Below are 15,647 nucleotides of genomic sequence, written 5' to 3'. Positions count from 1 at the left end.
GGCAAAAAACAAACAAACAGAATTTTAAAATGTTTTTACTCTGGCCTTTGTATGTGGCAGAGAGACAGCCCTTGTAATTTCCCGTTGGCGTCGTCAACATGCGTGCGCACACAAGCCACCCACTCGCTGCTAGTGCAAGCACAAAAGTAGTCCCGTCCCGCGCGTGTAGCCAGTCAGATACCCCACCGCCAGTCAAATTATGGCGTTTCTTGTACTGTCGTCGTCCTGGCCGTTAGAATTGATCCAAATAGCAGTTCAAAGGAGCTTGCTAAATATTGGTGGGGACAAATTTGTCATCTCAAAATATAGATAGGGACTAGTACCTAGCGTCCCCCCCTAAACCTACGCCCATGCGGACTCGATGTTCTAATGCACCACCTAGCTTGATATACCCATTCTCAAAGACTTAATGTTTGTCAATTTTATTTGGGTAACACACATATTCTGAATGCCTTCGGCAGAATTCGAATGAGCCATTTTAATCTAGATTAATCTAGATTAATTTCAAGATCACAGTGAGATTAATCTAGATTAAAAAAAAATTAATCTATGCCCACCCCTAATATATTTAAATATATAATATATTTATAAATATATTTAATATAAATTTACTATGAGTTACTGAACAAGCAACACATTACTAAGTAATTGTTCTTTAGAAATGTTTGGGTGTTTTGAAAGTTGAGTTATATACATGAGTTATTAATAGTACAGTTCTAAAGAATTACTCTTGTTAACATCCAACCCATAACAGCTAAAGGGGAAGGTTTGCCAAGAAACTATCTGAAAAACCTGATCAAATTAGATTTGTTTTTTATTAAACCAGTGCGAGGAATGCATCACATTTATGTCGTTGAGTTCTGAAGAAGAAGCCCTAGATACTTTCTTTTTCCAAGGTAAAAGTCTTTAGATGTCATTAAAGAAATTACACGTTTTCTTTAGCAGATGTCTGTCTTTGATTTGAACAGCTTTCATAACTAATAGGTTCAAACACACAAAACAGTTTCTTATGAAGTTACCTGACACTTGAATGTATTAGATTTTATTTAACATTTATTGACTCATCAAAGCCATTAAAAAAAAAAAAAAATCCCTTTCACTGAACTTATGAAGGCCATCCGTAAAGTGACCTTTTAAAATCTCCAATGTTCATTTCTAAAATATAATACAGTATGCAAAAGTATATTGCGTAAGTATATATGAAGAATATATTTTTGCATTATTATTGCAGCTGGATGCAGTCATTGCATGGCAATGTGCATTGGCTAGTTTAGTTTACACTCAAAGTGGATTGGTCTCTCTAAGAGAGATCCCATTACTGACATGACGTCTCTGTTCCCTTCTTCAGGGAATGACGGTTACATACCTAACAAGATGTTTGTACCTCACAATTCAGACTTTTTTCTCAGACTTCTAAGTTTGTTATTTTTACAGTTCTGACTTTATATCTCTAAAAATTTTAATTAACTTCTAAATTATTATTATTATTATTATTTTTATTCCATTGTGGAAATGACTTCAACCCAGGATATTATCACATTAAAATATCTATTTTCCCAATGATAAAAATGAAGCATGGCAGAAAGTGAACATGATTGATAAGGATTACTTACAGTGAAATTATTTGATAAGATTTATTATCTGATAAGAATACATTTCTTTTGAGTGGCAGTTCCTAAAAGTATTTTAAAATGCAGTAGGCTTGTTTGGAAAAAATCTGATATTCAAGTGGAATACTAATGTTTGGGGACAATTACAGTGATCAAAATGCAGACTGTCTCACATATTGTTAGCTTGATTCAGGGCCCTGCAAGTCATACGCAAGTCCCACATTTCAATATGTCTGTATTATTTTTAATGACTAGTCTTGTTATCAGTGATGGGAAAAGTTACTTTTAAAAGTAATACATTACAATACTGCGTTACTCCCTAAAAATTGTAACTAATTTTTTTGGAAAGTAATGTGTTACTTTTGAGTTACATTTAAAATTTGAGAAGGACTCACTTGTTTGTTTTTAATATAAAAATATAGTTCTTCTTTTACAAATGTAGAATGAGATGAAAGTTCAACACTATTTAGCAATGACCAAAAAAAATGTAATACAAATGTGTCATTTTTGCTTATTAATATGGTTAAATTGGATCATCAAAGGTCTGCAGCAAATACATTAGTTAATAAAATGGGATAAAATCCATAATAATATTTGTCTATTTAAAAAATTTAATTATTGCAGGTTTGTTTAATATTCTGAATTTGCATTTTGAGGAATACTGAATCTATTTTTGTGCAAATGAGTAAATACATGTTCATATTTAGTCTAGAACTACAGTAACGTCATGTTCACACAGTGCACACACCGCCTTGATTTCTTTCAACATGGCAACATGAGAGCTGTCAGTCAAGACATGGGAAACAAAGTAACTGGTGCTACTGTTTTGAAAAAGAAACCCAGCCATGGGTTGTTCTTGCCAATTTTATTGTCTGAAACTGAGCTTGTGAAATTGCTGGAGGAATGGATGGCCTCCCTTGAATTACTAGTTTACAGATTCCAGTTTTTGTTAACACTTGCCCAAAGACACAGTTTTACACAACGGATGACATTTAAAAGACTTTTTATTGTCTTTTAGAATTCTGTTCTACAGTGAAACATATGAAACATTTATAAAATCAGCATTAAAAAAAGAAGTTCTAAACAGTTTTACGCTGCTTTACAATATTGACCCCTGAAAAAAGTTTCTCTGTGAAAAGTAGTGACACACTTTCCCAGCATGTAGCTGATGAGTCGGTTTCTGGGAAAGTTGGAAACCACTAGCCAACCCTTCAAAAAGAAAAAAACTTCAAGAAAATAAAATATTTTTTGTACCAAACCAGAGCTGTGAATAGAAAAAAAACCCAGCACCAATGTAATTTTTTTGTTTTTAGCATTAAATTCCAACGACTTAACAAAAGAAATGTGCTTTAGCTACTGTATTCTTAATACAAAAGCATTTTGAGAGAAAATATAAGACATTGTTACATTCATTTCATACATATGATCATTATTGCTTGGAATGTGGGTTCTTATTTAACCACACTGCAAAGAGAAACCACAAGCTTCTAAACACAGACTTACTAATCAGACTTCATATTGGATTACAAACAGTAACTAAGAAGAGGAATGAAAGCTAGTGTAAAAACTGGTTAATATAACACACTGATCATTTTTATAAACAGCTACCCGAAATATACATTGCAGCAACTGATTCATGAATTGTCTTTTACATCACTATACTTTTCTAAAACAAACAAAATCAAATAAAAACATCTGTCCTTCTATAGTCTTTTGAATCGACTCAGCTGCTTTCTGGCTGTGTTTATGTTCTCATATATCTGCACTTAGCTTTCTGCTGATTTGCATGAACTGAACAGGAATGGCCTCAGGACAACTTGTGCATATTTTCCGCAAACAACAGACTTTACAGAGGACACACTGAATACACACATACAGTAACATATAATTTATAGGCATGGGGATAAATGAAAGGAAAAGAAAATCAAGTATAATGCACTACACATACAGAGAAGTAAACCTCAAGGTAGTTTATTAAAAACCAGTTTTCAAGCATTATTTGCATATTCTATGTAACCTAACATGGTAACAGCATGAAACTCTAATGATTTGCACGCATGAGCTCTGAAGACAAGTACTGAATGAGTGTTATATTATTACTTGACACTTTGTGTTGTCACAACCTTTCTCTCCTGAACAACGACTTTATGTGACGATGGGTTTTGGTTAATCTGGACAGATGACCCACCTAATCCGATGCTACTGACCGACCCTGTGGACATCATCCCCCTTTGAACCCCCCCACCTGATCCCCCTTCGCTGTCCATATAAAGGACATTTTGAGATCCACCCTGAGTGGAAACACCTTTTTTGAGGGACCCCTGAATCACCTGACCCCCTTGTCCTTCCATGACTAGCAGGCCCTGAGATCCAGCAACCCCTCTCCGAAGCGTCCCCTGAAGGACTTGACCACTCGTGGCTCCCCCATCCACCAGGAACATTTGTGACCCGGACATATTACCTGTGTGCAGCATCCCAGCCTGAGCAGGTGCCCCCCTGTCCACAAGCACCATTCTCTCGCCGCGGGTCAGGGTATTTGTAGCTATGTTGGCGCCCTGGACTACAACCCCCTCGGCTACCGGGCCGCTGTTCAGCACGTACATGTTCTGTCCCACGGCGGGCCTTTCAGCGAGCAGTACCGTGCTGGGCTGCGGCTCCACCATGTAGTACATTGGCTGCTGTTGCACCAGGAGCGTTTGAGCCGGTTGGACACTTGTAAACACTGTGGGTCGGCTGTCCGTGACCATGACGTTCTCCACACGGGTAGATGATGTCGTAGCCGTGTTGGAAGCTACATTCAATGCGTTTGAAGATATAGCTCTGTTAGTGGTAATATTCACAGGATTTATAACGTTGGTTGATGAAGACACCACCTCGGTACGGCCCCCCGTGGGTTTGGGAGGAAGAGGAAGAGGAAGAGGAGCAGGGACCTCGCTCTTTTTACCTCCACATATTTCAGCGAGAGTAGTGAACTTGGGCCCGAGGTCATTGAGAAACTCTAGGTCATTGTTATCTTCGAGGATGCTGCAGCAGCCCACAGAGCCCACAGGAGAGCCCTTCCCTTCATAGTCATATGCCTTAGACTCGTTCTTAGCATATCCATCCTCCATTGCATGGCTTTTCTGTAACACACATAGAGCAATACATATATATATACACGTGAGCTACATAAATAATACAATACAGCAATATAATAATAGTATGATAATAATGATAGAGTGATAGATTGAACAATGAAACGATAGATAGAATATGATAGAACAGTAGATAAAAATATTTTTTTTTTATTAACCTGTGAGTAGTATTCGCCCAGGAACAAATCATTCACGGCCATTCCATCAAAATCTCCAGCTGCTCCTCTACTCCTAAGAGTCTCACTTCTTCTGATCGAGTCCATGTAGGACATTTCCATTTCATTGTAGCCATTGAAGCCATTGTAGCCATTGTAGCCACGAACACCCATTGTGGAAGTGGATTCCATGAAGCTTGCTCCTCCTGCTCCTCCTGCTCCTCCAGCTCCGATAATACGCATGCCACCCACATCTCTTGATGCAAAACCTAACTTTCCATAATCAATAACATCGAGTGGTGGAATATCCTATCAGAGACAAAAGGGTTTGATTCATTTCGCTTTGAGATCAAAATAACATCTTAATCAGATTTTGTTCCTGGTAACATAGATTGCAGTTCAATCAGAAGTTCAAGATCTTACCCTGTCCTCTCCCTGGCCCTCGGTATGGTAAGAGATGAGATGCTCTTTAGTGTCATAGGGCATTTCTGCGAAAGCGTCTGCCATCCCAGCAGTTCCACACTGACACAGCAGCATCAGGAGTGGAATGACTGTAACAGAGGAGATATACAGCAATTATTTTCACACCATAACTATCAATCATAACATCTTATTTGTGTTCTCCAGAATAATAATAGTTATTAGGAGAGCACAATAAGGTTAAAGGAAGTAAGGTGCAGAATGTTTTTTAAAAAATATGTCAAAATAAATTGTACTATAAGTATGCCATTCATGGGTTTATTTCTTGTTGTACAGAAGTGTTCAGATTGAACCTCCCAGGCACCATCAAAATATGAAGAGCAGTGTGGGTTTGGGGTGTGGCTACTGTCGTTTAGCCAGAGTAGGACTATGTGTCACATGGAAGAAAGAATTCATATTTGGTTTCAGAAGTGCATGACAAATTTCGAAGAGACAGACAAAGGTAAACTCTGGTGGTGCTTTCTTCTCGACAGGTAAAATAAACTCAAGATTTTGACACACATTAGCTCTTTACTGTCAATCTTTACACCTGCTGGTCGAAGGTTGTTTGAAAATATGCTTTATTAATATGCTTTATTTTGAGTGACTCTAGTTCTGCAGAAACGGCATACTTCAGTTTTTAGAAAGCAGGAAATTAACTAAATGTTTAGAAAAAGTCATAAAGCCAGATTTACCTAGTAGACTAAGATTTTACAAACTTACGTAATAATGAAAGGAGTCCGAGGAAGAGCAGGCCGATTCCAGCTGGTCCAAACCTGGATCCCTTAAATGTTCCTGATTGTCCCATTGGTCCTGCTCGGGCACAGGCTCCCTGGTCGGTACAGGTGCAAACATCCACCTGGATTTTCTGAGGTTCTGGACATGACAACCCCTGCTCGTCCTTGACGTCTACTGTCAGCTCATATTCTCCTGGCCACAGCTTTTCATGTATTCTGAAGATGGCTGTGGTATCTGATTGGAAGAAAAACAGAAGATCTCAACCCCAAGGTCAGTAATGGCAGGACGCCAGCTCGTGTGTCAGCAGCACCAGATGTGTGTGTTCTGGTAGTTTTGTGTATGTGCGACGCAGACTGACATGGATGAAAATAAATCGTTGAATAAAGTGGTTGTTTTTGTTTACTTTTTGCACAAAAAGCATTCTTGTAGCTTCATAAAATTAAGGTTAAACCACTTATGTCAGATGGATTATTTTAAAGATGTTCTTACTATCTTTCTGGGCCTTGAACTTGGTAGTTGTCTATGCAGGGTCAGAAAGCTCTCGGATTTCATCTAAAGTAACTTAATTTGTGTTCTGAAGAAAGTAACTTAATTTGTGTTCTGAAGATGAACAAATGTCTTGTGGGTTTGGAACCACAACAACACATCTCTGACTAGTACTTAACAGTTTTGAATTCTTACAATAGATAGCTTTTAACATTTAGGCCAAACCCCCCAGTGACACATGGAGGTACTGCAGCAGTATTTTTCTATACGTATTCATGAAAATATTTGAAATTAGATTTAACTTCAATGCAATTTTTAAATGTTATGACAGTGAAGTATTGTTGTGGGTCTAACATTAACCTTGCAACATCTGGCATACCGTTTAAATGCTCGACTGTCCATTTCCCATTAGTTCCTTCTGGGACAACATTGAAGGTGAATGGAGCTCCATTGGGTGGTGCATCCTCATCCACTGCAGTGACTAACACGGCATCCTTGTCAGTACAGAGTGTCTTAACTTTGCTCGTCAAAGTTGGGCAGTGGTCATTAAAATCCTCTACTTGGATAGCAATAGTGCCTGTTGCTGTCTTTGAAGGCAAGTCTAGGAGAGAAAAGGAAACTATTATATAATATACATATACATACACACACACACACACACACACACATATACATACATATATATATATATATATATATATATATATATATCAAAACACAAATATTAATGTGAGACAAATGTTATGATACTGTAATATATAATTAAAACGAATGTATCGAAAAGTAAACTAAAAAAGTAAATAAAAGCTTTCGGTCTACTTTCACTTAAAAGGTTTTTAAAAAGTACTAAAATATATATAATAGAATGCAATGTAAACAAATGGATTAAATCAATTAAATCAAATAATTTTTACATCATAACTTGCAGATAGTTAAGCATCCAAATATTGACCAAGTTTTTAATTGACAATTTTAGCTGATCAGTGTGAAGATGGCGCTATCTTCAGGAAACGTTACGTACCTGCAATATCCATTGTATTGCATAATATTGCATACTGGAAGTATGATTGGTCTTTAAGTTATTTGAATAACTTAAGTTGATTTTTTTTTTTTACTTTTTATATTCAGTTTTTTTTTTTATTCGATTTCTTGGTGATTGTTTTATGTTTTCCATTTATTTATTTATTTATTTATTCTTAATAATGTATTAAATAGTTTCAGTTAAGTACTTTAAATCAAAATGAAAAATGTTGCCTTGTCAACTAGCTGAAATAAAATCCAATTTAAGTTATAGTTATATTGTTGGTAACAAGTAGCAGGTAGCTATTGACATCCACTGTATGGAAAGAAAAGACTATGGAAGTCAATGGTTATCAGCAACTGCTTGGTGTCAGTTTGGAACACCTTAGGGTGAGTAAATGATCTTGAACTTGCCTTGAGTTATACTGTAAATCTGGGCGTAGTATGTGCCGTTAACTAGATACTTGGACTCGCGGTCAGGAGCCTTGTTCATTCTAATGGCTCCAGTTTTCTCATCGATGGTCAGCCAGTTATCTGGGTCAGATCCTTTAACATACCTGTAAGAAATAGGAATTAGTTAGCTAAAGCTCATTTCTCATAGTTGTATATGCCATTTCCTCTTAACTGTTGACAGAATTATTTCTATGTAAACATACTTTACGTTGGTAGCTTCCTTTCCTGTGTCTGTATCAATGGCGGGGTATCTTGCGATGACCTCATTGCTGTTAAAAGTCTTGCCTTCTGAGATGGGGATGGCTTTTGTTTGGGGCAGGAACCTGGGTCCTTCAGGCTGGTTTTTCACCTTGATGTTCACATTGTATATCTGACCCCCTGACGATGACCATGAACCGCCTCCTCCTGAGCTGCCCCCGCCGCCCCCGCCGCCCCCGCCGCCCCCGCCGCCCCCGCCGCCTCCGCCGCCTCCGCTGCCCCCAAAGCTGACACTGGTTTCTTTTCCTCCTCCAGTCACAGAGGGGTGGTAATCAGCAACGTTTTTTACAACAATGCCAAGGTTCAGGTCTTTGACATCCTCATAATTGACAGCCTGCAGGGAAAACAGACATGAGATCATTTTTCAAGCAAATATATAATCTGTGTATCCCTGTCAAAAGTACCAGTACTTTTAAAGTAAGTTGATACTATAACAAGGTAACAATACTGGCCTTTCTTCTGTATCAGTATAACCAAGAACCCATTCAATTTATCATCCGAGTGATGTCTGACTAACATGTTTTTTGATGGTAAAAATGCTGTGTAAATTTATGTAAATACAGTAAATTATGTCTCTTGTGAATGTTAATAGAATCCTTTTTGATGAAAAATCTAAGTATATTACTATTCAAATGTTTGGGTTCAGTATTTTTGTTATTTATTAACAAGTAGAAAATTAATTAATCGAAATTTAGAGTAAAGACAAAATTTCTATTTCAAACAGCTGCTTGAAAAATCAGCTTTTCCATAATAGGAATAAATTACATTTGAGAATTTATTTTTAAGTATAATACTATTTCACAAAGTTCACAAACTTGTTAATCAAACAATAATACTGAAAAGAAAAAGAGAAACAGCCATGTTATACTTTTATTATCGACTGCTTACTTGAATAATTACTTAAAATAATTATCTGTTTACCTAATTGAAAATTTATTTCAATGTACAGTACATGATAAATGAGTTATTACAGTTTCATAATGAAAGTTTTTCCTGTGGTGTCGAAATTGGCATTGAGAATGGAGAAATATGAGCAATATTGGTATCAATACTGACATTTTGGTATCATAAAAAAACATACTCTGATTATTATGAAAGAAATATCATTGCACACCTTGTCAAGCATAATGACTGCCTCATTGGTCTTTTCGTCCGTGTGAATGCTGAAGTATCCAGCCTCATTGCCCGTTGCAATATTGTACTCAGCCTTCCAGTTGTCTGTGTTCTCAAGATCCAGGTCGCTTGCTTTGAGTCTCATCACCTCTACTTTCTCTGTATTTTCCTCAATACTGGCCTCCAACTATGGAGAAAAAAAAAAATTAAGGGACCACTATAACAACATAACTGTGTGGATGTAAACATAGTGAAGATATTTTCTTACTGGGCCTTGCAGTGTAGGCACATTATCGTTGACGTCATTGATCTTGATGGTGACCGTCCCTGTGGCCGCATTGCCACCTGGAGCTCCATTCAGGTCAGATGCTTTGACAAGCAGGACATACTGATCGATGGTCTGAAGAGAGAGATGGCGTGTGAATAAAAAGGTGGAATCGTCTACATCTTGCTTATTATGCTAAACAAACGCCGTCACTGCGTCTTTATCTGTTCATACATTACTCGTTTAAAATGAAACAATAACAGATTAATGAAGCTCATATGTGCTGTAACTGAAGAAGAGCCAGTGCTGTGTGTGTGTGTGTGTATGGTATGTGGCATGTTAGACACCAGAAGCACATTTGATACAGTGATGGTGGCCTCTCACCTCTCTGTCCAGGTTAGGATTGACCACACGGACTGTGCCGTCACTGTCTACTCTGAACATGTTTTCCCCAGCCGGCTGCTGCTCAACAATCTCATACCTGATCTGAGAGTTTGGGTTTCCTGGCTCATCGTCATCAAAGCAATTCATCTTCATTACTTCAGTTTCTGTATCAAATAAGAGAACCCACGATAAATTAAAGGACAAATCTACTTTAAAACATGTGCTATGCATTAAACTGACATTAAAAACATTTGCAGTTGTAATAGATATTTATATTTCAAATACATGTTGTTCTTTTGAACTTTCTATTCATCAAAGAATCCTGAAAAAAATATATATTTCCACAAAAATATATATTTTTTTTACATTAATAAAAAATATTTATTGTAATAATATTTTAATAAACTATATTCATATGTTAATAATTTTTATTTTTATACTAATTTTTTAATATAAAAAAATGTGTTGGTGTACATAAGAAACTTCTTTCAAAAACATTTTAAAATCTTACAGACCCCAATTGTTTGAACTGTTGTGTATATATAAAGTACCACATTTTACAGCTAACCTTATATTACCAAATATTCATAATATATACAGGGCAGCTGATTTGTTACCGTAATTAATTTCTTATTAAACTTTTGTTAAATAATAATAAGATTTTAATAAATAATAATAATAATAAGATACTATTATTTATAAAATAATTAGCAAACCTACCTTATAAAAGAAAAATGAATTATGATACAGAAAAGTATATAGTATATCAAAATGAGTATATGAAAACATTTAAAATTAATTAATTAAAGATTAATTAATTAAAAGATCCAGAACTAAAACAAAAAGTGTTGGTTTGTACCAATAACCTGCATATTATCACCATTATGTATATTGTACAAACTTCGTCAACCTTTTTTTATACATATGTATCTGTAATAACTTCAGATGACATACCTGGTGGACTGAGCTCGTCTACAGCCCCAGGATTCATCGGACCGAAAACAGGCGGACAATCATTCTGATCCTTCACTTTGATTCTCAGCCCAATGTCATTTTCTGCAATCCTGCCATCTGTGAACGTAGCAACGCCTGAAAGCTGCAGAGGAATACATTCAAGATCACCATCCATCATAATCAAGTGTAGGTGTTAAAGCCACCTTCATCATCATCATCATCATCATCGTCGTCATCGTCATCACAGCCATTTCACTTACATTGTATTGTGCGATTTTCTCTCGGTCAAGGATCCCCGTTATCCTGACATATCCATTTTCAGGATTCACCACAAATAAATTGAACGGCGATTGGTCTGCACCGACGCCCTTCAGTGAGTACCTCACATTTTTCACTTTGAGTTCTTCCTTATCTGAGCGAATCTAAATAAATAAGAAACACATTTATTTAACACAAAATCCGATCCAGCCTACAGTGACTGGACGCATGAGGCATTGTAAATCTTACATGCTTACATTTGTTGATGATACTGTTGCACTGTATTTCACACATGTGAACTACTTTTGCAATAATGATACTGCAGACATCAGTTTTATATACAAAGTTTTAATTAAAAGACGTTAAAGTTGTCATTTTTCGTGTATATTCTACATGCAATGTCTATGCAGAATTTCTATGTCATTTCTATGCGTAAGATAAATTTAAAGGAACAGCTCACCCAAAAATGAAAACTTGCAGAAAATGTACTTTCAAAGATGAGATTTAGACAAATTTTAATATGTCACTTGCTGTGAATATGCCAATGGATCCTTTGTAGTGAATGGGTGCCGTCACAGAATGAGAGTTCAAACGGCCGATAAAAGCATCACAAGAATCTACAACTAGCCCACACGACTCCAGTCCATCAGTTAATGAATTGTGAAGTGAAAGGTTTGTTGTTTGTAAGAAACAAATCCATCATTAAGGTGTTTTTACTTTGAAACATTGCTTCTCCTCTCAGACAGTGGGTTAGTTCATGAGTTCCTGTTTCGTGTTTGAATCTCAAATCTCTTTTTGCTTCACAAGCCGTTCATTCAGTTGAGTCATGTTGATTACTTGTGGATAATTTTGATGCTTTTATCAGCTGTTTGGATTCTCATTCTGACGGCACCCATTCATTGCAAAATATCTGTTAGAAGCAAGTGACTTCAAGCTAAATTGCCTGCAAATCTGTTCTGATAAGAAACAAATTCATCTTGGATGGCCTATGGGTGAGTAAATCTTCAATAAATGTTTACTTTTGGGTTAACTATTCCTATAAATTGCAATTACATGAGATTTTATTTTTCCCTTTTTAACACCCCGGTGAAAAGGTTGATGCCTTGTTGTTTTTACACTTTGATTGTGCATTAAGATTGATGTTTGCATATCAATGTGTTTGAGACAGGAAAACTCTCACTCACTTTTGCAATGAACTCTCTCTTGGTGTAATCCACATTCTCCTCTAAGATTTGGGGAGGGACAATCCATTCTCTCTTCTGCCTGTGGAGGTCCACAGAGCGCTGGAATCTGGCTTCAACCTCAAACACATGCTGTGGGAAAACAGAAATGCACATCAACAATTTATGATGAAAGACTTATCCTTCCAACCTTCTCATACAGCAGGAGAAAAAAGTGTATTTGTAAAAGATTCACTGGTGAGTCATTATAAATGATCGAATCTGCGGCTGCAACTTGCACGCATACATAGTTTGACACTAAGCTTTTCCCATCTGTACATGGACAAAATTAAACAGATGCTGTAATTTATGTTAAATGAGACCAGAAAGTGATATAATAATATAAACTTGAAAAGATTTGCAACCACAGAAAAAAGAAAAAAAAAATCCCTATACAGGAGTCAACAACTTTAAATTAGCAAATCTCTAATTAAGAAAGATAAGATAAAGAAATACTTGGCAAAAGCGAAAGTCGAGATCACCCTAATCAGACCACACATCTAAGATAAAACATGCACAGGGCAGAAAGGAAATAAAACCTAAAATATGTCTTAATAAAGTGGCTTCTTTGTGGCTGTGCATTTCTGAATTGCAACTACAGAAACTTTGTTTTAGTGTTTAGAGTTACACATGGAGATTTCACATTTTGTGTAGTAATTACATAATGTTGGATACATGCATTTTACACAAACTGAAGGCCCAATGATCGTCGTATAAAAAAGTTGAATCTTTTCATTTGTGAACAGGAAATAGTAGGTGTTAAAAACTGTGATTAAATGTGCTATTCGCTTCCTCATACAAACTCTGTGTATGACATGTGTATGGGTATAATGTAAGCAAAAATATAAAAATCGAAAGCCAAAACAACCATGGCTGTGCTCTTGGCACATCAACCCAGCACGTACTGAAAAAAGCAGTACAGTTCTCCTTCACTGAGATTGTCCCGCGTAAACTATTCCAGATATTTCACCATCATTTATGTAACCATGTTAACTGACTGTTGCTAGGTGACTCATCTTCATTAGAATTTGAATAATTATTACTGAGAAATGTCAAATCGTTGAGGTGCCGCGGGGTGGGGATTTCAACACACCTGTAATTGAATAGGATAGGCTAGGCTATACTTTCTCACCCTTGCAGATCCAGTTTGACTGCTGTAGTCTGTCTGTTTATTCTACACAAAACTGCTCTGAAATGCATTTTACGAAAATACACCATGGTAAATAGTGGAAGTTCCCAACAAAATACTAAATTTACGATGATAACATATACATATACATGTGTGTGTATGTGTTTGTATTATTAATATTTATCTCCTGATTGACAATATCATTAACAAATAATATAATAGACTATCATAATATTGTATGTTTTATATTTTGTATAGTAAATTATAAATAAGTCATAGGTTACACTGTAAACAGACAATTCGAAAGACATACAGACAGAGAGAGAGAGAGAGAGAGAGAGAGAGAGAGAGAGAGAAGTTGAATAGATTAACAAAAAAAGAAGCATAATGTAAAGTTTTGACGTCTTTTTTTACATTTAGTTGTACATTTCTGTAAAGGGTTGGACAATTGACGCGATTGCTTCCGGTATTTTAAGAGTTAAAGACAAAACAAGGCCATTTTTTACACTAACTTTAAAAAAATAAATGTGGTTGTTATACATATCGAGAGTGCTACAACCGACCCGGCTGCCGAACAAACGAACGTAAACAGTTTCAGTTTTGTGTGCGACATGATTGTTTCGGTTTACAAAACGATACTTTGTTATACAGAAGAACGACTCAAATGGAGTAAGCTACGTTGATATCTTTTGACTGACATGTTTAAAAACACAAACTTACCGTAAGTCCAAAGCAAAAGAGAAAAGCGACAGCAGGCGATATACGCCGGGCCATGGCCGGAGGAGCACACGGTAGTTCCTGATCACCTGAGAGCCGCTGCTGTCACCAGCTGCGTGTGGAGAGTTGAATAGATCCTGCCGCGTGAGAAGTGCGTCCGGTGCTGTGTGATGCGCGATAATGAGAACGAGATCGATCCGAAGAGCTTTACACTAACCCCTTATTCATTGTTTCTCCCACACCCTTACCTAACGTCACAAATAGGGTGTGTGTGTGTGTGTGTGTGTGTGTGTGTGTGTGTGTGTGTGTTTGTGAGAGAGAGAGAGAGAGAGAGAGAGAGAGAGAGAGAGAGAGAGAGAGAGAGAGAGAGACTGCGTGAGCGTTTGTAGCCTATGAGAGAGAGAAAGAGAGAAAAGGGTTGGGAATATATAATTTTCATAATTACATTTCATGTATCATAAGGGGTGGCAAGTATTCTCACCCAGTAAGTATCAACATATATTCATAATACCCATTCTTAACCCTCTATGTGATGTTCTATGAGTAACACAACTTGGATCATAAAATAAATAAATAAATAAAAATAAATAATAATAATAATAATAATAATAAATACAAAATATAAATTATTATGATTATTTTATGAATATATTATTAAAGAAAATGAAAAATAAAAGTGAAAATATAAAATAAAGAAAATGAAAGTGATAGAAGAAGAAAATTTTACTTGTGTTGAAAAGTTCAAAAATAGTTTTTTTAATGGGTTTCTGCAATTTTTTTTTTTTATTTTTATAAAGGGTATGATGTGTTTATGTATGCATTTATAAAACCCTTAATAAATGTATAAACAAATGGTGTACATAACACATATTTGCTAATCAAGAATTTGGAAACACAGGTCTGGGTCAAAAGGCAAAAATTGTATCCTCATGGGGAAAGACGGACAAACAATACTGAAAAGTATAAATTTTTTGGCATGCTAAAATACCTTTAAAAACACATAGTATCACTATTAAAGTCACTCAATTTGCACATACAGTATGTTTGTGACACAAAAGGTATGTGCTATTGTAAAATGCATCCATTCACAGTGTGCTTACATGTGCATGTTTTGACACCACCGGTTTTATTTTGTTTAATACATCGTAAAATTATTCTGAGATCGTTCATATTTAAATAACAAAAAATGTATTTGCTTTTCAATAAAATCATCTTAAGATCCTTAAAACAAGATACATTTAAATGAGAAGCACAATTATGTGAGATACTGCATTAAGAATTATTTTTATATTTC

At 36.0% G+C, this 15,647-nt stretch overlaps 1 protein-coding gene across 1 annotated transcript; it reads right to left on the bottom strand.

Moving 5' to 3' along the window:
- Positions 1–2,596: 2,596 nt before the first annotated feature.
- LOC127984437 (desmoglein-2) lies at positions 2,597–14,625 on the bottom strand. The gene is made up of 14 exons (XM_052587073.1): positions 14,357–14,625; positions 12,472–12,600; positions 11,290–11,451; positions 11,030–11,171; positions 10,076–10,239; positions 9,695–9,826; positions 9,428–9,613; positions 8,259–8,647; positions 8,017–8,159; positions 6,962–7,183; positions 6,082–6,330; positions 5,323–5,450; positions 4,903–5,208; positions 2,597–4,732 (listed from the first exon to the last, which is right to left on the bottom strand). The coding sequence occupies exons 1-14, from the start codon at positions 14,408–14,410 to the stop codon at positions 3,707–3,709; spliced, it is 3,432 nt and encodes a 1,143-aa protein (XP_052443033.1). The 5' UTR covers positions 14,411–14,625; the 3' UTR covers positions 2,597–3,706.
- Between the last annotated feature and the right edge of the window lie 1,022 nt (positions 14,626–15,647).

The sequence above is a fragment of the Carassius gibelio genome, chromosome B20, assembly GCF_023724105.1.
Source record: "Carassius gibelio isolate Cgi1373 ecotype wild population from Czech Republic chromosome B20, carGib1.2-hapl.c, whole genome shotgun sequence".
NCBI classification, from domain to species: domain Eukaryota; kingdom Metazoa; phylum Chordata; class Actinopteri; order Cypriniformes; family Cyprinidae; genus Carassius; species Carassius gibelio.
The sequence above is the reverse complement of the archived record's forward strand: the minus strand, read 5'-3'. Positions and strand labels throughout refer to the sequence as shown.

Coding starts and splice junctions, on each gene's coding strand:
- LOC127984437 (XM_052587073.1), bottom strand. CDS start 14,410: ATGGCCCGGCGTATATCGCCTGCTGTCGCTTTTCTCTTTTGCTTTGGA. Junction 8,648..9,427: donor CAGTCATTATGCTTGACAAG/GTGTGCAATGAT, acceptor TTTTCCCTGCAG/GCTGTCAATTATGAGGATGT. Junction 5,451..6,081: donor CGGACTCCTTTCATTATTAC/GTAAGTTTGTAA, acceptor CCTCTGTTACAG/TCATTCCACTCCTGATGCTG.